The sequence below is a fragment of the Phyllostomus discolor genome, chromosome 5 (genome assembly GCF_004126475.2).
Source record: "Phyllostomus discolor isolate MPI-MPIP mPhyDis1 chromosome 5, mPhyDis1.pri.v3, whole genome shotgun sequence".
Classification (NCBI taxonomy): Eukaryota; Metazoa; Chordata; class Mammalia; order Chiroptera; family Phyllostomidae; genus Phyllostomus; species Phyllostomus discolor.
In genome coordinates this window covers 5,756,435-5,780,813 of record NC_040907.2, presented here as the reverse complement: position 1 = coordinate 5,780,813, position 24,379 = coordinate 5,756,435, and the positions used below count along the sequence as shown (strand labels likewise).

Genomic DNA, 24,379 nt, shown 5'->3' with positions numbered 1-24,379 from the left:
ACACCATGAGTGAGTCTCACTCTAAGGTCATACGAAGTTATCAACAAAAGGGCATAAAATAACATCTTCACCACCTCAAGAGAATGAAGTAAAATCTACGCCCATCCATGCTAACACCCATGCAGCCACGTCCCCACATTTGCCTTGGTTATTGCTGTTGCTTCTTCCAGAAACTCTTTTCCCCATGAGTGAGCACAGATGCCATACAAGATGTGACGAGCAGGCGGATTAACAAAGGTTAGTAAGGCTGTAGGATGCCACGTTTTGTTTAGCTTTACTAAAAAGAGCAGCCCTAGAAAAAAGTTAGAAGATGAGAAAGTAGTAAAAGAAGCAAACAGGGATGAATTAAAAATGCTAAGAATCTCTATTAGCAGACCACACGAGCTTCTCATAAACCAAATTGTTTTTCTAATAGAAAAGAGGGCTTTGAAACTGGTCTTCCTATGAGTATATATCAGATTTGCTATTTTACTGTGTCATGTTATACCGATCCATTTCACTTACACGATTAGAGGGGTTATCCGGAGAACAAGAAAGCATAAAAGGATCCTTAAAGTGGGTCTGCTATTATGTTTTCACACTTGAGTCAATAAATACCTCACCTCTAAAATTTTAAGAAACAAACTTCCAAGAACAAAAATTAAGCCAGACAAATGTACTTTCACTAAGCACCATTTCAAATTCCCCAATACTTTAATAAATACAACTTGGAGATGCTTTCTATAAAAACCCACGGCACTTCCAGCTGTTTGAGAATAACTGACAACTCTTCCTGTAACACACGACGACTTTACTGTTTATGTGAAATGGATCCATTTTAAAGTGTTTTTCCTAACCTTCTTTCTAGCTATTTTTGCACCATTACTTCTTTTTCAAAACATTTTACTTAGGCCTAAAGCCGCAGCCTGATTTTGGATAATAACCTACTCAATAATAACCAATTTTCTTAACTAACACAAGCAAATCCTAACAACATGGATCTAAATGAAGGCAACGTTGCATTTACAATTCCCTAGGATGAACAAGCCTAAGAAAGAACTTCCATTCAGAAAATAAAAGTTCCCGAGAAAGGACACAACTCACTAGAAAGTTCAAGCTAGCCTAGTAAATGAACATTTTCTTACTTAACAGTCTCTTTTACTTGACTGTAATCACCAAAATTATCTCTAGCAAAGTTTTTAAAAATCAAAACTGATACATAGTATCTTGCTTTTCATACCAGAAGAGTCCCATGTACAGTTAATTTCTAGGGAACAACAAAAAAATAACCTTAAACAATGATAACAATTTGGCCCCTGAATTTTGAGTTGTTGCTACTGATTTCCATTATTTCTATTGGTCTGTAAGTGGGTGCTAAACCAATTTATAACCCCCACCTATTTGAAAATTTGGCAATAAAAAGCAGATAATGCTAAATTTTATAGATTCTAGACTACTTTTCCTTTTTATTTTTAGTTTAAAAAATTAGAATGGCTAATTTTAAGTGATAAAAAGATGACTGTTAGAGAAAAAAGGACACCTGACTCCTAAAAAAGGTTTTCTTGCAAATATGCAGAAACTGAGTTTCACAAAACACAAACACTCGCTGATTCTTCCTACAAAAATGACAACTAAAATTCCTTTTCTAGGCTCCTTTTTCTTTTAAAATTGCTTAAAGATAAAGTGAATACTATCTAATTTAGGGTATAGTAAGTATTCTAATCATTGTTTTAATATCCTAATTGAGAGATAAAAGTCCTTAAGCTCCAAAATAAAACATAAATAAATAAGGTCTATATAAATCCAAAAGAACTCATATTAAATCAAGTGGCTATAATTTCCTCTCTTTCTAAAATAATCATTTTCACTCTATAGACTATGTTTCCTATGTATAGCTCAAACATAGCCCCATCACATAATGATCATCATAGTAGAAAGTCTGTATACAAAGTCTATTTGTTTATTTGTTATTTATTTATTTATTTTTAAAGAGAAGGGAAGGGACGGAGAAAGAGTGGTAGAGAAATATCGATGCATGCATGAGAGATACATCAACTGGTTGCCTTTTGCACACCCCCAGCTGGGCACCTAGACCACAACCCAGACATGTGCCCTAAGTGGGAATCAAATCGGTGACCTTTTGGTTTACAGGCCAGTGCTCAATCCCCTGAGCCACACCAGCCAGGGATGTATGCAAAGTTTCTTGCCAATATGTAAATTCTATCTTATGTCTTATCTTATATCTTAAAAATTAAGATATTTTGAATTCATTCATTAAAGGGTTAAAACGACCACTCAGGTCTGGCCAATTCACTAAAAGATCCTTCTGCTTTCCTTAAATAACAATCGCAAGTAGGCCTCCTGAAGAGACTCTGCAAGAAGCGTATACAAATAGAAGAGAGAAGACACCCAAAACACATGTGTAAAAAAGCAAGCACAGAAAGGACCAGGTGCATAACAGGGCATGACTACAAGAGACTATAACAAGTGTGACGCATATGGGGAGCTATCATAACAGAAAACTCTGTTTTTTAATGCTGTCGTTACGCAAAAGTGATTACATATAATAAATATTTAAAAATATTTACTGAATAATACTTTTTTGGTATACTTTCAATATTTATTCATGGGGCACATTCAAAATATATCTCATGGTTGACCAATATAAGATCGTAAAAATACATTTCCTATTCAATATTGTTACAGCTAGATACTCCAGGCAAAATCATTAGGAATCAATTCCTCTTGAGGACAAGAAATTCAAATGGAATGCAGAGTTGGAGTTGGGGCAGGAAAGCAATCTCCTTGCTTGAAGGATCTGCTCTTAAAATCCTAGCTTGCTTTGAGATGCACAGAGCAAATGACAAGCAGAACCTGATTACTTACAGACTAAGTATGTCCCCTGGAAACTAGAATGTCTTAGAGACAGCTACTTTCTCTTGTGAGTGGTCCTCATCTTACTTCAGAGCCCAGATTAATCCCCAATTCTTGGTTACGGAGAACATCAGCCATCACTATTCTTTCCCACCAAGTTTTTCAACAGCTGGTCCCAGGACCAGCAGCACGGGCATCCCCAGGGAGCTGGTCAGAAGTGTAGAACCAGGTCCCACCCCGGACCTGCTGAACCAGCACCTGCATTTTAACAAGACTCCCAGGTGGCTGATGAGCACTGCTCTACTGAACAGAACAGTGAAGCCAGTCAGCAGACTCAAGTTTAAGCTGCAGACCTGCGACTTGATAAATATTCAAGAGTAGGCAAGACGGCAATTTTTAGCCCTGGTCTCCTCAGCTGGAGGGAATATAAACTACAGGTAATACTACTCGTTTTAGTGGGATGGGGGGAGGAGGGTGGATGAAGGTAGAAGAGGGTATAGGGGAGTATATGATGATGAAAAAAGAAAATTAAATTTTAAAAGTATTACTTGTTTTTTTATTTATATACATATCTACTAAAGAGGGTTGTTTCAGGAATAAAAAATGATGGATGTTAAAACTTTTTGTAAATTATAAAGCACTATACAATTACAAGGCATTACTGTTAATCATAAATACAGCTTAATTATACCTGTCCTCGTTTGATCTCTCACAGACCATCAGAGGCATGTTATTAGATTATACTACATTATTAAGATAAAAGGTTCCTTTGTGCGTCATAAAACTTTTAAGCCCATAATCACATTGTAGCTAAATCTTTCTCTTTTTATTAAAAACTAAATGCCAGCTAGGCCTCCTAAAGAGACTATATATAGCATTGCTATTATCTTGCTCCAAACACTTGATTTATTCTTACAATCCATTCCTTTTGGGGGCTTTATTATAATTTCCAAGATGACAAGCGAACTGCCTAACCTACTGCCAAGCCTGAGAACCGAGTTACCCTAGAAAAGGCTGTTTCTGCTTAAGCCCTTGGCCCTTCTGGCCCACGCAGCGACAGCCTCTCTTCTCCAGAGCAGAGCACAGCTATAAGGCTGTAGTTTACATGCAACGTTTTACGTGCTGTATTTTATGCCAAGGGAAGAAACCAGTATTCCAGCTTTCTTCCTAACACACACTAATCTTAAAAGAAGCCCATGAACCTTAAACATTGAAAATTTCCTAAACTGCACCCATAGTATCTAAAGGTTTGCTTTACCTTTTCCTTACACATCAAGTTGATGCCAAGAAGCTTCTTATAATCAGGGCTTTGTTAACCAAAACTGGACGGCTTTAAAAAGGAGAATCTACCTAACAGATCAACTTATTTATTCACGAGATTCATTTTCTACCAAACTTGGAAAATTAATTAACACCATAAAATGCTAAAGTTGTTAGCTTTATAAGATGCCACCTTAGACCACCTTTCAGCTGCTCACCCAAACCCTCTCCGAACCCAGAAAAACCAGGCTGCCCTCTCTTATCCGAGTTGGCTGTACAGCCCTGCTCCCACTGCCATCCCGAACGCCACGGGGACCCTTGCTGAGGATGCAGACTCCATGCAGGGGAACAGAACAGGATTAACACATGCAACTGTGCAGTAACACTTTTAGACAGTTTAACTTAACAAATAACAAAAAACAAAAAAAGAAAAGGAAAAGGAGAAGAAAAACGTCTGCCCAGCACGAGAACAACCCCCAGGCCAGCCCAAGAGCGGAGAATTAGTACTATCAGGTGATCAGAAACAAAACCAAGGCAAACACCCACTGAGTCCAATATGCAGCGTGATTATCATTAAAAGAACCACCACTGATGCACACTTAAAAACCACTATTAAGAGGCAAAGGCTACCAGAAAAGCTCCCACCTACAGCACTTGGTTTTGCCGGAAGATTTGACTTTAAGACATAAAAGGCACAAAGTAGCACCTTTATGGACAGTTTTTCAGGCTAAGGCTACCAGGAGCTGTAAGTTCGTTCTCCATTAAGAAAATGAGAGAATAGGGTGTAGTATCGTGAGAGATGGACAGGCCGTGTGGACATGTGCTCATCTGTGGGGGCGGAAGGTGTGAGAACAAGCTGCCCTCTTCCTAAGAGAAAATTCAGGATGGATTCCTACCAGTCTCTGCTGCTCCAAGAGAAGATCTGCCTCTTCCTTCTCCTTTTTGTACAGGATCTCCATCTCCTGTAACCTATGAGAGAAGAAAGGATGCATGGTGAAATCGCCAAGCTGTTTCCTAAGTGCTACTATACTTGTTTAAAAGAAGTGAGTCATGCGGGCCATATCGTATTTGTACATTACCTTTTCTCCATCTCCTGTTTCATATCAATTCCTTGTTTTTCCAGAAGCTCTCTCTGGGCAAACGTCCAGTCCACAGGCTCAGAGGGAGTCTCGGCAGAAGGAGTCTTCTCCCGCTCAGCCCGTGCTTGCTCCGGGTGATTAAAACGAAACACATGGTTTTTACCCATGATGATACGGTTTCCTAGCACAAAAGAGAAACAAAGTTAAGAAAGCATTTTTAAAATGTAGAGTATCTAGATTAATGACCTCACTCTTTCTAATGCAAAAAGACAGCTTTTGGAATTATACAAGAACATGAATCCTAATGCGATCGCTTTAGCCTTTAAACAAAGATTAGAAAGTTAAAGAGTTGCTCACACAAGCTGTATGATCTTTGCTAAAGACTTCAAATCTGTCCCAGTCTCACCTGAGCGCAGCTGAACAGGCTGGGCCACCCTCTTGCCATTCACGTAGGTTTCTGAGCGCTCGCAGGGCTCTAGAGTCACGATAACTAAGAGGAACGCAAAGCAACGTTAGCACCACAGACCACTGGAATACAATACGGAAAGCGATGACTATGAAGGTTCACAGTAGGTCCCTGTAACCAACCCAGTGGCTGAGCATCAATATAACAGTTTACTTTAGGATCCACAACTAGGGCTGTGGTTAAGATAAAACATTTAAATGAATCTGACAAACTTCAGAAAAAGATACGAAATGTCAGTTTTGGTGGTATCTGACAGTTCAGTCTATAAAACTGAAAACCATCAGAAATCTTTTAAGTGTGAGATATAGGTCATAACTAGAAACTTAAAAGCAAAAGCTAATACTGTAATCAAGGAAGGAATGAATTATATAGCATAAAATACTATTAGATTGTTGTTTTGTTAATAACCTGGACAAAGTACAAAATTGACTTTTTTCTTCATGTTTTAGATAAAAATAAATTCTACTGGGTTAAGGCTAAAGGTCCTTCAAATCTCCCACTACCCAGGATATGTGTTCCCTTCTTACTTGTCTACCAAATAATTAACATTCAAGACCAAGCCTAATTGCCTATGTTCTGCTTAGTTCTTGGCAGCAACAAAGGGCTCCTTTTGTTCAGGTTATTTTCATGGAAAGCAGCTCTGTCTGTCCCTGCATTTATAAGCAGCCCGGGTTTCTCCATGTTCAAATATTAGACTGTATAAGAAAGTATCGCTGAAAAAGACAGAGAATACCAAGCCGCCTCGTGGATTTCTCATAACACAGAGTAACAAGTTGTTGGAAAAGCCAGGCCAAGAACTCTCACCGTCCCCACTGTTGCTCCTCTCACTGCGGAAGATACAATGCTCTTCTTTAATGTGAGCCCCGCTCAGCACGATGTCCTGGCGCCGCTCAGCATCTGCTTGGCCAACCCTGAACACAGGCAAAGTGTTTCCCAGGAAAACTCAGACACAAAGAGCACCACAAACAATGAATCTCTTTCTCCCAAAGAATATCCTTTGGTATGTACAGAAAAGGTATCACCGTTTTTTTTTTTAAATGAGAGGCTTTCAACTGAGATTCTATTTTCACACATGGTCAATTTCCCTACATCAGAATAAGAAGCCAAGGAACAATAATATACCAATGTAATTCACACAGCATTATAAAAAGACACAAGTGAACTAATCTCCCTAATGAATTCACGTTAAGATGTAAGAAGGATAAAATTTTATTTAGGGTCCTTTAGGGAAAAGCTACATGTTAACTGGTTCAGCTGGCTAAAATACATAATTTGGAAAGAGAGGATAGTTTTGTAACTATTTCAGATGGGAAAGACAACAAATCACAACAACAAATTTTTTCAACGACTGACTTCCCTTTATTCAATTATCTAAAAGGAAAGAAAGCATTAAGTGACCGAAAGATACAAATATACCTTGTAATTCCATCTTTGATGTAGTAAAGCAGGCATTCCGACATCAGCGGGTCTTCATTGAGGTTAACAAGATGCGGGGTCTGAAAAAGGTTAGATAGTCAGTCCCAGCAAGTGCCCTGGGAGCGCTGTGACAACAGGAGGCTGACGGCTCCCCGGATTACCATCACTGGCTGGAAGAGAGGCTGCCTCCCTTCCTAGATGCAATGCCGTGATAAACAGAAAACACTCTGTTCAGGCCTTCCCAAACCCCACTGATACAGTTTATCTAAAAATATGAGTTCTGAGGTAAAGAACAAGACCCAGTTCTTGATCAAGTCAAAACAGTCAGAACACAAAAGATAAATGAGAACAGGCTGATTCCCTGGATGGGTAATCATAATTTTTATAAACACTCGGACAAAAATCTTCAAGGGTAGCAACATACACCCCCCACAAAATACGCCACTTTGACATACTATCTGGAGCTGCAGGCACTTGAAAAACAGCCAGTGTGGCAGGAGGCTTTCTCCAAACCCCTCGCCTGCACGGACAGGGGCCCTCTGAGAGAGGCTGGTTCAGGGGCCATCAGTCCCTCCCAGGAGCTTCATGACCCGGGGCAGGTGGACTCTGGTCACCGGAGAGGAGGCCGGAAGCCGACCCACACCCAGACCGACGCTGCCACTGACCATCACTCCCCCGTCGTCTCCTCTCCTGAGGGCCCATCCGTCTCCCCGAAAACCGCCTCCTCCCCCTTAGAAACCATCTTTCTACTCCTTTTTTTCCTATTGAATGCAACAACAAATCGATGTTTCTCTCTCTCTAAAATCAGTTTAAACTTTGTTTTGAAAAAGAAAAAAAAAAAAAAAGGTAATATCTAAGTCCGAACTCTAAGCCACATCAGGGAGTTACTCATTTTTTCCTGGGTAGCACCCATGTACACGTGAGGCAGACATGTTAATAAACTTCTCTTTGCTTTTCTCCTGTTACTCCATCTGGCTTTTACTACAGAGCTCTCAGTCAAGAACTCAGCAGGGTGGGGGAGGTTCTTTTTCCTCCCCTACAATTCCAATAGATATCTAATTTTTCAGTGACTTTATAAAAGTGTCCCCCCACACCCATCACTTCCCTCTGTAATTTTATCAGTTCTTCGTGGTCCCAGCTATTGTCTTTAGTCTGTTAGTCTTTACCTTAAAGAAGAGGATTACTGACATTCTGTCAAAACACATATCTTGTAAAAACCCTCTTCATTTAAGTCTACTATTTCTAAAATCTCTTAAAAATAATTAACCTTCCTTGGTGAGAGAATAACCCACTGGATTCCAAAAATAAGCCACATGGTGCTGGGGTCAAAATCTACTCAAGATAACGTCATCGAATGAGAAAAAATGAAAAAGTCTGATGAGGAGGTCAAGAAAAGGGACTTCAAAAGACTATGAGAGAGAAATCAGAAAAGCCTCTACATCTTCCACCCAGCACCTGCCTCTGCAGTCCGAGAGCTCTGCTGCTGTGAGAACGCCAAGGCCTCTCTGGGCAGCGCTCTTTAGAGCCCACCACGACAGCGGTCTAAGGGAAAAAGGAATCTCTAAAGCAGGTTCTATTTTTTCTTTTCTTGCCTTAAAAGAATTTCCCCCCTGTTTTCAATCACACTAAGGTGTGACTGACACTTAAAATTGGATTTATTTAGGTTGAATATGATTTTTAGAGGTGTACAATGTGTTAATTTATATATGCACACATTGGGCAATGATTACCCCAGTCCAGTTAACACATCAAAAATAGGTTCTGAAACTGAATCTGGACCTGGTCAGTTTCTTCAAAAGGTCTAGAAAGTTAAAGCAGGACAGGTAAAATGAAAGAAAAAGGTTTGAAAACAGAGCTGCTGGTTTGGAATTCTGTGCTGTTTACATCACAAAACTTGTTAAATATTTTTAATTTTTTATTTATTTTTTATTTTTTAGAGAGGGGAAGGGAGAGAAAAAGAGAAGGAAAGAAACATCAATGTGCAGTTGCCTCTCACGTGCCCCCACTGGACATGGCCTGCAACCCAGGCATGTGCCCTGACTGGGAATCAAACTAGCGACCCTTTGATTTGCAGGCCGACACTCAGTCCACTGAGCCACACCAGCCAGGGCACAAAACGTTAAGTTATTTATGATTGGTGTTAGACACCATATTTTTACAAGATGTTATATAAAAATTTTCCCCACAGTTCTTACAACTGAAAGATGTTATAACATCTCTTAAAATGATTGTGTGCGCATATCTTCAGATACATGCAAAAGCATAATCTAAGTTCTATCAAACCTGTAACTGCTACAATCTCTACAACCTTAAGTAATATGTCTGAATAAATAATGTCATACTGAAGGAAAAGCCTTTAAACTGTGAAAATCACTGACCTTAGGCAATAAAAACATAAAATAGTTTTACTATTGTTCGAGTTTTACAACATATATCTAAAACTTCTTTAAATCAATCTTCTTTGTTGAAAAAAATACTGGAATTTATGAAAAAGTTATGTGAGAAACCTAATCAAAAGAATCCTAACAAAAACCACAGGAATATTTTATATTACATAAAACAAAAGTACCAATCTCCTACCCATTCTATGCTAACTTAAAGAAATCATTATCAGACCCTTACATGAAGATATTTAAGTCTCAAAGAGCCAAATTGAGGTCATTTGAAATGAAGGACCATTTATTACTGGTATGAAGGATGTGCTTTGTACATTAATAAATGTTCTATTATTATGTAACTAAGCACACAAAATTAATCACATGATAATATTTTCCAATATCTAACAACTAAGAAGCAACTTAGCCAAAAACAAGAAAACCCCACACCTTACTATTCTAGTGAACTAAAAGGTACCTACTAGTTCACAACTATGACTGTGTCAGCAGGAGGGTAACTGCTGGAGCCTTTTCGAGTTACTCTCGGAGAAGGGAGCAGAGGCTGGAAGGATGAGGACAGGAATTGTTTTGCTCCGTGCACGATTGGCTACCACACACTGCAGAAGCAAACTGAAGCAGCTCTTTTTCTAAACAGAACTGACCAGCTGAAACTGCTTCGAGAGAGTGAAAAATCAGGCTTGCGGGCACCTGGGAAAATCCGCACAGAAAGAGCAGCCAAGCTGAAGCAAGGTACGCGAGGTTAGGCTGGGAATTTGAGAGAGAGCAACAGCAAAGATGATGGAACATAATGAACCACCAAAAGTCACAGGCTTACTGCCTTGGGTTTTACTTTGTAATCAGTAAACATGATAGGCAACCCTTGTACTTTCAGGGAAAAGCAGAAATATCTGAAACTAAGTAAGCCAAATCTCAGATGTAAAAAAAGGAGGGGAACGAGGGGCCAGCTCAGAAAGACAAAGTGCTCCAGTGACTAGACAAAGAAAAAGTGTTTCTGTTTGTTTGAGTCTCACATTATTTCCTACCTTTTTAGGTGAGAAAACTCCCAGAGTCCCTCCATCTTCCCGAATGGCAACTCCCATCTCGGCCAACAAGGCCTCTCTAGAAAAAACAACAATCACATCAGGATACCAATACCAAAATGCTGATTAAATCAGTCTGACATTTATTGAAAAATAAAGCAAAGCAAAAAAAAATTTGTCCATATTTAAAGTCAAAATCTGCTTATGCCGTCATTAGAAAAATTATTTTTAAGAGAAACAGCACACTCAAAATAAATTATATTCTTATGCTAGATGAAGTTATATTTACCTAAATAAGAACTTTGTCTCATCTGACTTTGGAGGTAGACAATAAATCATAATAATGTCTATTTACAAAAAAAGAAGAAAGGGATAGTCCTTTGGGCTCTGCATAAGACTAAACTATTTTCTCAAAATCTAAGTGAGGAATCAGAAAGTAACTCTGATAGATGGAATATTGGCTATAAGTGTGGGTTTTCTTGATTATGTTCCCATGCCCAGTGTAATAGTGGTTCGACAATTCTACCCTAAAATCTCTATAATTAATAAGAAAGTTCTAATGGTTTCATACATTTATTGTATCAATACATTGGACCTCACTTCTGCCTCATTTCTATGAAGAGAAAAGTGTGAAACCAACATTTCAAAAGTGAGTATTTATTCCAATAGCAAAAGTTGCATAACTCTATTCTGAGTTATGCTCACATTCAGGGTAGGGACAGAAGAGGGATTTTAAAAGTTTGCAACTCAAACTACTTCATTTCTTACCAAAGAGGTTCTAGAAAACTTTGCAAGACAATAATCTGAAAAGATTTTAAAATCTAGGCCTTTATCAAAGGCAGTCTTTCTGCAAATTAAAAACTATCCCTCAAGATCTCCCAGTTTTTCATAGCCTTTTAGAAATGGATGGAGCAAGGCAGGGAGGCAGGGAGAAAATAGGAGAGAGAGAACCATCCATGTGGGAGAGAAACACAGAAACTTCGGTCGTTTGCCTCCCATATGTGCCCTGGCTGGGACTGAGCCTGCAACCTAACCTGAGTATGTGCTCTGACCGGAGGAATCAAATCCACTACCTCTTGGTCTACAGGACAATGCTCCAACCAGCTGAGCCACACCAGCCAGGGTGAAGGTTCTTTACCTTTTATTTTACCATTTCTTACTATAAAAATAATCCAAACTCCCTAGAAAATTCAGAAACATTCCCAGAGTTTAACGTCCTAACCTCTCCATTCTGATGGCTTCTGTTTTACGCAGCTTCTCTTCCCAGGTTTCATTCAATTCAGCAATGATCTTCTCTGATTCCTACGGGAGGAAGCCCACAGTTAAAGTAGCAAACAGTCTCATCATTAAATATAGCATGTCTACGAAGGACAGCAAGAGGCAGATGATGTCCTCTGAGAACACGAGGCAGAATCTAGTATGATGAGATTTTTTCCCTTTCTTAATATGTAAAGAAAGAACCGTAAAGACTAGGCTTAACACTAAATCAATCCCAGATATCCAATAAAAATACCTTAATAGTGTGTGTATGTGCGCAGGGGAAACGGTAACATTAATACCCCAAAAGGCAAGGCACAATTTCTGACATCCGCGTCACTACAATTTTGCCATAACTCTAAGGGGTTCAGAACATGCTCCCCCAAAACACAATACCTTGGCATACTAAATATTTTAAGCTGCAGCAACCCGCAGAGCGGTATGTGCAGGAAGGACTCTGATCTCCTCCTGACGCAGGTTACCAGAGCCTCAGGAGAGGTGGCCTCCCCACAGCTGGAAGGAAGTAGCACCCACCCCTCTGAGGATGGGGAACCGCCAAGAGGTATCTGAACAAACAGGCCCGGAAAGGTTCCCCCCAGTTTACTGTTCTTAGTTTGCACCCCTTTTGCCCGGTCGGATTCTTGCACAACTTTTCACTCTTCATCAACCTTAATGCTCAGGTTTAACCTTCTTATGGAGACTCCTGTGTCATGTCAAACTTTTATTAAACAAATTTATCTGGTTTTCACTATTAATCTGCCTTTTGTTACAGGGGCCACAGATAAGAACCTAGAAAGGTATAAGGGAAAATATTGTTCCTCCCTTACAATACAATACCTTCTGAACACAAACCAACGCATTCTGCCACTGAAGTGATAATTTCACAATTTCTTGCCGAGTGTTTATTATATGCAAAAAATATATAAGAAATGAAACATCTTTCCTGCTCTCCAGGAGTTTACTGTATACCAGAGAGAGAAATAACTGATGAGTTTTCCATTCAGTAATTATATATAACCCCATTATATGCCAAGCCCCATTTTAGGCAATAAAAGGCATGGCAGGGAACAAAATTCCTGCCTTCGTGAGGCTTACATTTTAGTAATCAAGTATACAGCATGGCAGATAGTAGTGAGTGCTCTGGAGAAAAACAAAGCGAGGGAAGAAAAGAATGCCAGGGGAGGGGTGGTGAGGGCGCAATGTGGAGCGGGGTCGTCACGACAGGGCTCGTTGACAAGGTTCTATGTGAGCAGGAGCTTCTACACGAGTATGTGAGGGAACAGGTAGGAAATGCCTGGAATCTTCCAGGAACAGCAACAGTGTGGCTAGGGCAACAAGTTTGAGTACTGTGAATAGGTGTGGTACACCCCCGAAAAACAAAACAACAACAAAACCCTACAACAGAAGAGAACAGGGTGCTAGGAGCTAGAACTGAGGTATTCAAGGGGTGCTGGAGTGTGGGTGAGTCAGGGCTGAGTGATACATGAGCGAAGAACAAGTAGGAACTGACTAATGCAGGGAGAGGGAGAGCCAAGTCAGGAGATGAGCATACGCAAAAAGCAGGAGAATATGCCAGGCGTGGAGACAAAATGAGAAAGTTAGATGATGATGATAACAATGCTGAGATAATAATAATGATGATAACAGTGATAGTGATTAAGGATAAAAAGACTCACAGTCCCACACTTGCATGCAGATAAACCTGGAGGAACAACTCGGGAGTGAGACAGACCACGCAACCCAGGGTTCCAGAGAGGGGAAATAAAGCCTCAAAACCTCTGGCTGTAAAAACTTGTGGGAGCTGAGGCAGCAGGAGAAACTCCCAACATCACAGGAGAGTTTGCTGGAGAGACTCACCTGGTCCTAGAACGAACACAAAACCACCAACCTGGGAATCAGCGCCAGAAGGGCCCAATTTGCTTGTGGGTCATGGGGGAAGTGACTGAAGGCTGGTCCAGAGCTGAGCAAGTGGCATTGTTCTCTCTCTATCCCCTCCCCCACAGACAGCGCCACAACACGGCCACACCGGTGCCCCACCCTGGTGAATACCTAAGGCTCCACCCCTTATACCATAACAGGCATGCAGAGACAAAAAAATATGGCCCAAATGAAAGAACAAAGCAAAGCTCAAAAAAAAAAAAAAATACAATTAGGCAGTGAAGAGATAGCCAACCTATCAGATGCAGAGTTCAAACCACTGGATATCAGAATGCTCACAGAAATGGTTGAGTATGGTTGCAAAATAGAGGAAGAAGTGAGGGCTATGCAAGTGAATCAAAGAAAAATGTGCAGGTAACCAACAGTGAAAGGAAGGGAAGCAGGACTCAAATCAATGGTTTGGAGCAGAAGGGAGAAATAAATATTCAACCAGAACAGAATGAAGAAATAAGAATCAAAACAAATGAAGAGAGGGAGGCTAAGGAACCTCCAGGACAACTTTAAACGTTCCAACATCCAAATCATAAGGGTGCCAGGAGAAGAGGAAGAGCAAGAAATGGAAAACTTATTTGAAAACATAATGAAGGAGAACTTCCCCAATCTGGCAAAGGAAATAGACTTCCAGGAAGTCCAGGAAGCTCAGAGAGTCCCAAAGAAGTTGGACCCAAGGAGGAACACACCAAAGCACATCATCATCACATTACCCAAGATTCAAGAGAAGCAGAGAATCTTAGAAGCAGCAAGAGAAAAGGAGACAGTTAACTACAAAGGAGTTCCCACAAGACTATGAGCTGATTTCTCAAAAGAAGCCTTGCAGTCAAGAAGGGGCTGGAAAGAAGTATTTGAAGCCATGAAAGGCAAGGTCCTACATCCAAGATGACTCTATCCAGCAAAGCTATCATCTAGAATGGAAGAGCAGATAAGGTGCTTCCTAGATAAGGTCAAGTTAAAGGAGATCATCATCACCAAGCCCCTATTATATGAAATGTTAAAGGGACTTATCTAAGAAAAAGATGATCAAAAATGTGAACAGTAAAATGACAACAAACTCACAAATACCAACAACTGAACCTAAACAAACAAATAAACAAACCAGGCAAACAACCAGAACAGAAACAGAATCACAGAAATGGAAATCACATGGAAGTTTTTCGGGGGAGGGGGGATAGGGTGAAAGGTACAGGGAATAAGAAGCATCAATGGCAGGTACAAAATAGACAGGGGGAGGCTAAGAATAGCATGGGAAATGGAGAAGCCAAGGAACTTATATGCATGACCCACAGACATGAACTAAGGTGGGGCAATGCTGGTGGGAGGGAGGTACAGAGTGGAGGGGAATAAAGGGGAGGAAAAAAATGGGACAACTGTAATAGCATAATCAATAAAATATATTTTTAAAAAAAGACTTAAGCCCTGGCCAGTGTAGCTCAGTGGATTGAGTATAGGCCTGTGAACCAAAAGGTCTCTCTGGTTCAATTCCCAGTCAGGGCACATGCCTGGGTTGCAGGTGAGGTCCCCACTAGGGGACACATGAGAGGCAACCACACATTGATGTACTTCTTCTTTTTCTCCCTCCCTACCCTTCTCCCGAAAACAAAATCTTTAAAAAAAGACTTAACAGTTCAAAAAATAGTGTGATTCACTTAATAGGCTATTTTGTAAAAGCCTCTCAGATCTCAGGACATAATTACATAGAAACAAACTGTGAATACGTAATACCATACACCTAGGTGCCCGGCATTTGCACGGGAGCACGTGAAAGAGCCGAGAGCAAAGGGTCAGGGCAGCAGCTGCAGAGCGAAGGAGCACGGGAGTCAGGAGGGACAAGCTGGAGAGCACAACTCTCACAGGGCAGCATTAAATGCATCTGCACGTGGCTCTGAAGGGGCAAGTACACGATAAGCGGGCACCGAAACCTATAGGATATTAAGGCTTATCAATGACAGCTGGATAGAAATCGTTCCAGTTTCAAAACAACAACTTTGAAAACAAAGAAACAGAATACAATGCCACTGACCAAACCAGAGCAGTTGTACAAGTGCTTATTAAACACAGTGTGGCCCACAAGCCACTGATGTTCATTATGGAACACAAAGTGGCCCATGAGATACTTAAATTACTTTTTTTTTTCTGGTCAGTTTTAAAGAAAAAGATCATGTAGGGTAGAGATCTGTCTGGCTGCATTAATGGAATCCATTTTGGGACCACTGGAAACTCACCCTAAGGAAGCGAAGATACTGTCTAGCGATCCTGTTATCATTTTGCAGCCAACTCTAATGTGGAATCAGTAATTTTACTTCCCACCTGGAGGGTAAATCAGCATATGATATCTTTGTAGGAAAGAGATTTAATGAATAAGCTGAGTAAGGTACTTTTATTTTTCAATATAGCTTCAAGTTGAAATGTTTATATTGTTTAGAAAGCTGTTTTTAAAAACTTTAAAGAAAAATTAGAGAAAATGATATTGAGTATCATATTAGCAAAACTTGAGTGCTGGAAAAAGCCTGGGAAAACCGTTTATTCCAGAACCATTCTAGGGATAAAAAAAATTCAGGACCAGAGAAAGTAAGCAATTAACCTGCGGCCACACCTCTTCCTCAGCCAGGTCTAGAACTGGGTTTCCTAACTCTCAGTGTTTTTTCTTCAAGCAAAGCAGAATTGGTAGGCTTTCAAAAAATATCCTACAAAAAAGCTCACTATAAATGAAGCAAAAGTGGAGAGTGCTCTTTCCCCAAGCCTGAACAACAAACTCAGCACAAATAGGACGGAGATGCCAACAGGACGCCAGCTCTCAGCCTCTGCGTCACCCAGTCACTCCGCAGGCAGGCCCAGCACACGGGCGTCCGGTCTGCCCAAAACCCTAAAATGGGGATTCATGCTTAAGAAATAAGGAGCCGAGAAGACAAAACCTTTTAAGGGCCCTTCCTTCCTGCAGGTACTCACATAAAAAAAAATTCTAAAAAACAGAGCAACATCAGAAACCTTTTTTAAGTCCCAAGGAATGTTGGGCTAACGTGCCATTCAACTTCAGTCTCGCATCATATATGTCTAGCTGTTTATGCAGCACTGGCTAATAGTTGTTTATACAGCTAAACACAATTTAATCTCTTCCATGATTCAGTTATGGTGGCAGAGAAACCCACAAAACAAGAAAACTTCCATGAAAAGAATCACAGTTTGTGATATTTAAAAGTTAAGTGCTTATACATGGAACATTCCCGAAAGCCATCAGATGCCCAAGGTTTTACTGTGCTGAACACAGCATGCTTCGGGAGTGAGTTCCAAGTGTGGGGCCCTTGGACTCCCGAGCAGAGAGCACTTGCCCTTGTGTGCTTCTGCAATGGATATTTGTGGATATTTATAGTCTGAGCCTAAGCAATGGCACTCCCAGTGCCGACTTTGATGCTAGACTAATAAACAAACACCAGAGCCACCACACAGTGGCTATAGCTACATATTTTAAAATTCACTGAATGGGAATCTAAATCAAAGGTACATACATTCCAACTCGGTTTGAGTTGCAACTAAAGACTGAGCGCATGTCATTCTGTTTTGCCAAAGAGGTTTATGAAGGGCTCAAAATATTTATGATGGGGTATCGCGGATGGGCCTCTTCCGTATGAAAACAGACTACTCAGTAAACAGAGCAGGAACAACGTCCTACGAAAAAGTATACTACTATACCAACTGATCATTTTTTTTTTAATCAAAAAGAGAAGCAAAGGGAAATAAAATGTTGGGAAAATGACCTGTTTACCATCACGGTATTTTCCCCTACAGCGTCATGTCTTAGGAACGCAGTTACTTCACACTCAACAATGAAATAACCAAAACCGAAAAATTCTCAAGGATTTCTATCATATAACAACTGCCTTGCTGTGGATGCACGATGTTATCCGCCAGCAGCATTACAATGCAGGTCCGCCAAAGGGAGTTCTCACCACTCACAAAATAAGGGCAGAACCAAGGCGCTTATGCTCCAGTGAACTACCATGCTGCATTAAAAACCCACGGTTCGGTGCAAAGAAGCTGTTTTCTAAAGGTGGGGAAAATAGAAGATTTCATTTATGTTGGCTTAAGGGAGAATTAAAACAGACAGATGAACAATATTACTTTCTGATGAAAGTAATAGTCTTACTTTGCTTCTGGTGGACAGTGGGGGGGAGGCTGGGGGGAGGGGGTGCTGAACGGCGGCAGTGTTATTCCCTAGAAACTATTTGGAAGGCGCTGGATGACCTAATTCTTCAGAGGCTGGTTAATGTCTTGACTCCTCACATTCAACATTATTTTCAGTTGGACCCACTTGGCAGTTAGGAAGAATTTTCTCTTTATACCAAGATGTCTGTTAAAGGCAAGTAGTATCTCATTTGCACACCAAGGCTTTAATAAGCAAATAGTAAGATTCAAAGTCCCCAAATAAAAAGAACATTTTATATTAAATAGTAAGTGGGAGAGTTCCTTTTCCTTCCCAAAGAGCATCAGCGACAGCAGCTCTGTCGTCACCGGTGCTTCGGTGATAAAACACGTGCCTAAAGCCTCCCTGCCCGCAGCTTCACCAGTGTCTTTGGTCAAGTTTCAAAGTCGATCTTACATCAGCAGGGATCACCCTTCAATTTGCAATGTGAAAGGATCTCTCACTTCCGCTAGCTTTGCCAGGTGTTTCAGAACTTCAGCCACATTCCACTAACGCGTTCTGGAGGAAAATATAGGATCCTTCCTCTGGTTTCCAAAGCACCTTATTTTGGCAGTAAAATGCCAAGGGAAAAGGTAGGCTGACGAAGAAAATCTTTCTCAGCCTCACCTGAAAAATGAAGTGAAAGCATTTGCCATCTTCAGTTATCAAGCTTAATTCCCTCTAGTGGTGAAAAGGTTCGGCATTTCCAATTATTAATCTGTCAGAGTGTGTCGCTCTCCTCCTCCCTAAATGAGCAGCAGTCGTGGATGCAAAGAGGACTGTGAGGTTGGCAGCATGGTGACAGCTTCCCAGCTCCTTACAGTGTCTCTGCCCTCCTCGTTTTCCCTACCCCGGCACTCTTGAACACAGCGGCCAAAAGATATGGATCAAACTAACATCCTGGATGACAAGCAAGGAAAGAAAAAGCATCTGTGATGCTGTCACAGTGACTTGATGCGTGGCACCACAGGTGACAACTGTCTGCTCTCATTGTACTCGCTGAGGGGGCAGGAAGAACCTATGAGTCAGAAGGCTTTGCTGTTCCTGACTGTCACATTCATGGAGAGGCAAGAAAGGCCCTCGCCTGAGCCAGCGACAGGCTGGGAAAGCAAAGCTGATGCCATGTCAGCTGACCTGCACATGCAGGACTGAAGTGCGCAGCGCTCAGGCCTCTGACCCACGTGCACCTGCAGGACAGGAGGCAGGCCTCCCACCACAGTGACTGCAAGGTTCCAAGGCTTTCCATGGACTTCCAAATATGTCACTTCACGTGTCTCGGAATAAACTTGGTATAACTATTCAAATGTTCAAACTGTCTTTTGATTGTGTATTTGTTTCACTAAACACATGCATGGCTCTACACAAAATTCTTCCAATGAAACCACATGTTTTCAACTACATTTCTGACTAAACAACTTCTTTTCTTTTTTTTCCACACCCGAGGACACTTTTTCATTGCTTTTAGAGAGAGAGGAAAGGACAGAGGGAGGAAGAAAGAGAAACATCAATGCAAGAGAGAAGCATCCACTGGCTGCCTTGCCATATGTGCCTGGACCGGGAATCAAACTCACAGCTTAGGTATGTGCCCTGACAGAGAATCAAACTGGCACCCTTTTGGTTATGCGACAATGCTCCAACCAACTGAGTCCCACTGGCCAGAGCTCTAACTAAACAACTTCACTGGGACCGATAAACTACCTCAGAACTAATGAGCACATCTACTTATCAGTTACGTGGTGTGGCCAACCTATGACCTACCCATGCATCTCTCCCACTCTGCCTGGCCATGTCAGACTCAAGCATCCTGGTGGAAAGAAATTAAGTACCTCACAAAGCAGCAAATCTCACTTTGAGGACAGCTCTAAAAGTTAGAAAGTTCTTCCACATGCTGAATCAAAATCTCAGTGATTTTTAGTCCTAATTCTGCCTTGTGAAACTACACAGAATACCTTTAATTCAGTGTGAACTGTTAGCTTACCTTTAGACGTTCAATGGCCTCCTCTCCTCCAGGTGTAGACATGATCCTCTCCTGAATACTGGTCACGGATGTGAAGCCCACCTGACTATTGAGTGAGCAGGAAGATGAAGATGAAGTAAGGGACCCCATGGATGCTGTGGAAAAATTGCCAGGGCGTTGATTCTCAGAGGCTAGCAAGTACCTATGCTTATTGTTCTGAAAATCTTTCAGATCTGGGAGACAGAAGGGGAGGCAGAAAAAGTGGAAAAGAAGGAAAGGAACAGAAAAGGAAAAAGACAGGAAGGAACACCAGTGTAAGAAAGGAAAGCATTGAAGTGCCAAGACAAAGACATGTTAAAACACACAGACGAGCTGTTAACTGTTCTAGATGGCAGTTCTAAAACATGTCTGTCTTTCACACGGGTATCCTAGAGGTTAAGAACCAATTCTGAATTTAGGAACCAAAAAACTGCCGCACAGCTTAATGTTGTTATACCTGGCAGGGGGTAACCAGGGCCGCAAAGGATAATGCTGAGGCATCCTCCCTAAGTAGCTTTGCTACATTCCTTCTGTGGCTCCAAATCTACAACGCCTTAGATTTACACTACTCTCGAACACCAGCAGCTTATCACAGTACGAGAAAAAAGATGATCACTTATTTATCAAGAATAGTACATATCAGCCTGGCCCAATGTTTTATAGGATTCAGCAAAAATTCCCCCAAAATGTTAGTTAAAACAAAAATCTGAGCACTTAGTAGTGTACTTTGTTAAGCAACATTTCAACTACACTAGAATTTTTTAAATATACCATTTTTTTAAAAAAAGGAGAGTAATTGTAGAAATGACAGAAATTTTGTATAATTCCTAGTTAAGAACTTGGGGCCAACTGCTTGCCTCAATGGGGAAGAACAATTAGCAAATGAGTGAATCTGGTGTAGTTTACATTCATCTTCTGAGGCAATGCCAAAATTAAGGCTGAGTATTTGCTGAGGGAGACTCTTACTTTCCTAACAGTATGACCATGAGTCATCAGTAAGCCAAGTTCCTAGAATGAAATGCAAGTTTTAGGGGCATACTTTCATTCACTAAGATCTGCAGTAGAGGTGTAATTTTGCTTTTCAACTTAGTTTTGATACACGAGCCACAAACAACAAAATTCAATAATTTGCTGTTTGTATTTTCCTTCATTAATCATCCTTCTCAAAAAGACACCACAGAAAAACCATCTGTATTAGTGCATTCCTATTTTAAAATCAGCTCATTTTTAAATTCGAGAAAATCTATGTTGCTTAAAATTCATATAAAAACTAAGTTTTCCTTAAAGGATATGGGTCAATACAAAGAGTCAGAAAAAATATTGTGAGCACTGTCTGGCCTACTCATCTGTAATTAACCAAAGCCAGTTCTTGAAGCCCCTTAAAACTAGTGGTTGCTTCAAGACAGTTTGAAAACCACCATCTGCAAATGCAGAACATAGGAAAACAAGCAAGTTTTAAAAGGGAGATAGAAACTGAAGCAAAAAAAAAAATAGCTACCAGGTGATGGCAGCAAGGTGCGAAAGAACAGAAGGATGGAGATAGAAGGTCCAACTAACACATGCAGGCCCTAGAAGGAATTAAGAGTAGTTGATTGAAATGCAAATTCAGAAGTGGTCGGGGCTGCTTTCCTGCACGATACAGAATTAAAACTTAAGTCATGCACAGCTTCCAGGGAGATGCCACAGCTGCCCAGGACAGAGGGAGGCAACAACAAGCTGGCAGCAGCACCTCCTGCAGCACAAAAGCAAGACTAAGACGGTGCCTTTCCCACACCAGTGTCGCTCAGCTTTGGAAATCTCAGACAGAGCCGTTCCGGTCCAAGAGTCACTCTGCATTCGACTGTCTCAGTGTCCTCCAGGCCTAACTGCATCAGAGCAGCCGGGGTTGTATTTGGTTTCTCTTATGTTTTCCTCACATTCTGTCAAGCCAACAAACCAATAAAAATAAAAAACTTAACCCACCCCAAAAGCAAGATTCTTCATTTCTTGTAAGATAACAATTCCCTGATAAATGATCTTAAAAGGGTAGAAATTATATCACCAATTTAGTAATATATATGGTAAGATTAATGTGTGATCCTTTATAAAAAGTCCTCATTTTAAGCAAATTTTATTCACTTAAGTTTTTAAAATTTAATTGTAATTCATGAAAATAAAATGTTTACCTACCTATCAAGTAAACTGAGGCCTATGACACAAACGATACCAACTTAGTCTAAGAACAGTGTGAGTGCTAATCCAACATTCACAAAGCAGCTCAGTCACAATCTTACCAAGTGGAAGTGACTGTTTTTAATTAATTATAAATACACTAAGGCTCAGAATTACACAGCTAATTAAAAAGGCTTTTGCTATTAAATAATCAGACTTGAAGGATTTTAAGAGCAAAAAAAGTGTAATAATGATTAAAAGCTAGGGCTCTGACTTACACTACCCAACCTGACCGCACAGAAACCATGGGATCTCAACAGCCAACTGACCACTCCAGGTAGTTGTGTCCTTATTGGTAAAACTGGCATGATAAAACTTTCTGAGTCATTGACAGGATTAAATGAGATAATATATCCAAGGTAATAGAATGTGAACTTCTGTTACCATCATTTGTGACCTTGGATTCAGTTTAATCACATAAGTAGAAAAACTGAAAAGTAGCAGCAACAAGAGATTCTTAAGCCTCTTGACATTATTCAAGACCAAACTGGAGTTCAGCAAAGGCTTCTTTGCTACATGTAGAAGAGCAAAAATAGGAACATCTCTGAATCTACATACAGTGTGCTCTGTCTGGGATTTCACTATTAGAACTGCTGGCATGCAAAGCTCATTTTAAGGCTGATCCAGCAGAGGCAGATTAGCAAATCAGAGTACTGGAGATGACCGATACATGAAATACACACATTTGCCTCCACTTCCAGAGTAATCATCGATCAATGGATCAACTGAAGGTAAGCAGGAGGGAAAATACAAGAAGGGTCAAAGTTCAGGTTCAGCAGTGACACAGAGAAGGAACAGAGCAGTATTTTGGCATTTGGGAAGATGAAAATATTAACACTAGGAATATATTATCATTTCACAAACCATACTCATCTAAAATCAAGTGCTAATCAGTAAGACAAACTAAACTAGAAAACCAAAAGTGGCCTTAAAAATCTTGTTAGAATTGTAAATAATATATTAATTTTATAATAAAAAACATAAATATGCTGCATTAAATAAAGCCAGTACTATTCTATCTGAATAATCTAGTTAATTCACTTCAGAGAACTTCTGATTAGACAGTAAGCCTAATCAGACATAAGGAGATTCATTTTAAGACATATTGTAAGAATATTCTCTGAAAGCCTAATTCTTGAACTTCAAAGGAAATAGATATTTTCCTCTTTGTATGTTCACAGGGATCAAGGTGGGGGCATTCACATATGTATCACTACTACTACATTAATCCAGAGAAATCCAGAATACAGAAACAAAATTTTCAAGTGCCACTTCTATGAAGTGATTAGTTTCTCAGTGAGAATAAGGTTAATATTCCAAATAAACTTCACTGCTGATCTAATCTAACAGAAATCTAATAAAAATACAAGTGGTGATATATTCATGAAAAATTAATTTCATTAAGTTCAAATGGATATTCTGGTACATACTATATAAAAAAAACCCTGAGATCATTTTCATTGGATTTTTTTAAGAAGAAAAAAACCCTTTTCACTACCACCTAGCTTCAAGTCCCTTAAACCTAATTCTAAATAGAAGGACCCTGAAGAGGAGAGGATGCGATTTTGAATTGCTCCTGAATTCACTCACTGTCAATGATATCTCCCAGGCCCTGAGCACGAAGAAGGTCCTTCAGCCGAGTCACCTCCTCCTTTAGTTCTCGGACAAGCTTGGCGTTGGGGTCCTCGTTAATAACGGCATTGCATTTAATTTGTTTTGCACGATCTGCATATCTAGATCCAAAAAGATTCATTTTTGCCATTACTCACAAGCTCTACTCCTTGTAAGTAACATACCATTGTTTCTAAAGCAAACAGCTTGAGTAGTCACACGCATCCTTAACAATAACAGTTTTATAAAGCCTTATAGTACCTTATGAAGATGAAGAAAAAGGCGCAGATGAATTTAAGTGATTTAGTCAAGCTCACAAAGGAAATAAATACCAGAGAAAGGAATCAAACTCAAAAGTGATTTGTAAGACTATATAGTATTATTTTCAGCATATTAAAAGTAGCTTTAATTAGAGAAGATTAGAATGTTTGGGTTTAAAATAATAAAACCTATTCAGGTATAGAAATATTCTACTAGTACACACTGTCAACTAATTCTTTTTAACGCTACCTGTACTCATAATTGTATTACCTCTTATGACTTGAACATTTCTATAATGACAAACACCACAAGGGACACTTCTTTTTATAGAAATGAAGAGTTTTAAGAAATTCTTACTATTACCTAAAAGTTACCCAAAAAATCTCACTTGAACAATTTCAATACCTTTCCTATGAAAAAGTCCCTGACTTTCCCAATGAAA

At 40.1% G+C, this 24,379-nt stretch overlaps 1 protein-coding gene across 15 annotated transcripts in view; it reads right to left on the bottom strand.

Annotated features, from left to right (window-relative positions):
- Positions 1–24,379, bottom strand: part of KIF1B (kinesin family member 1B) — a 136,072-nt gene that overhangs the window by 63,036 nt on the left and 48,657 nt on the right. For 5 of the 15 annotated variants that reach the window (XM_028513750.2, XM_036025294.1, XM_028513749.2 and 2 more), the window contains 9 exons: positions 23,656–23,798; positions 19,837–19,970; positions 11,712–11,791; positions 10,493–10,568; positions 7,075–7,154; positions 6,463–6,569; positions 5,599–5,682; positions 5,193–5,373; positions 5,010–5,082 (listed from right to left, as the gene is read on the bottom strand). In XM_028513750.2, the coding sequence (XP_028369551.1) occupies positions 5,010–5,082; positions 5,193–5,373; positions 5,599–5,682; positions 6,463–6,569; positions 7,075–7,154; positions 10,493–10,568; positions 11,712–11,791; positions 19,837–19,970; positions 23,656–23,798 (958 nt within the window). Of the gene's footprint in view, positions 1–5,009; positions 5,083–5,192; positions 5,374–5,598; positions 5,683–6,462; positions 6,570–7,074; positions 7,155–10,492; positions 10,569–11,711; positions 11,792–19,836; positions 20,049–22,748; positions 22,791–23,655; positions 23,799–24,379 lie in introns of all 15 variants that reach the window. The other 10 variants (XM_036025287.1, XM_036025297.1, XM_036025288.1 and 7 more) reach the window with 3 other exon arrangements.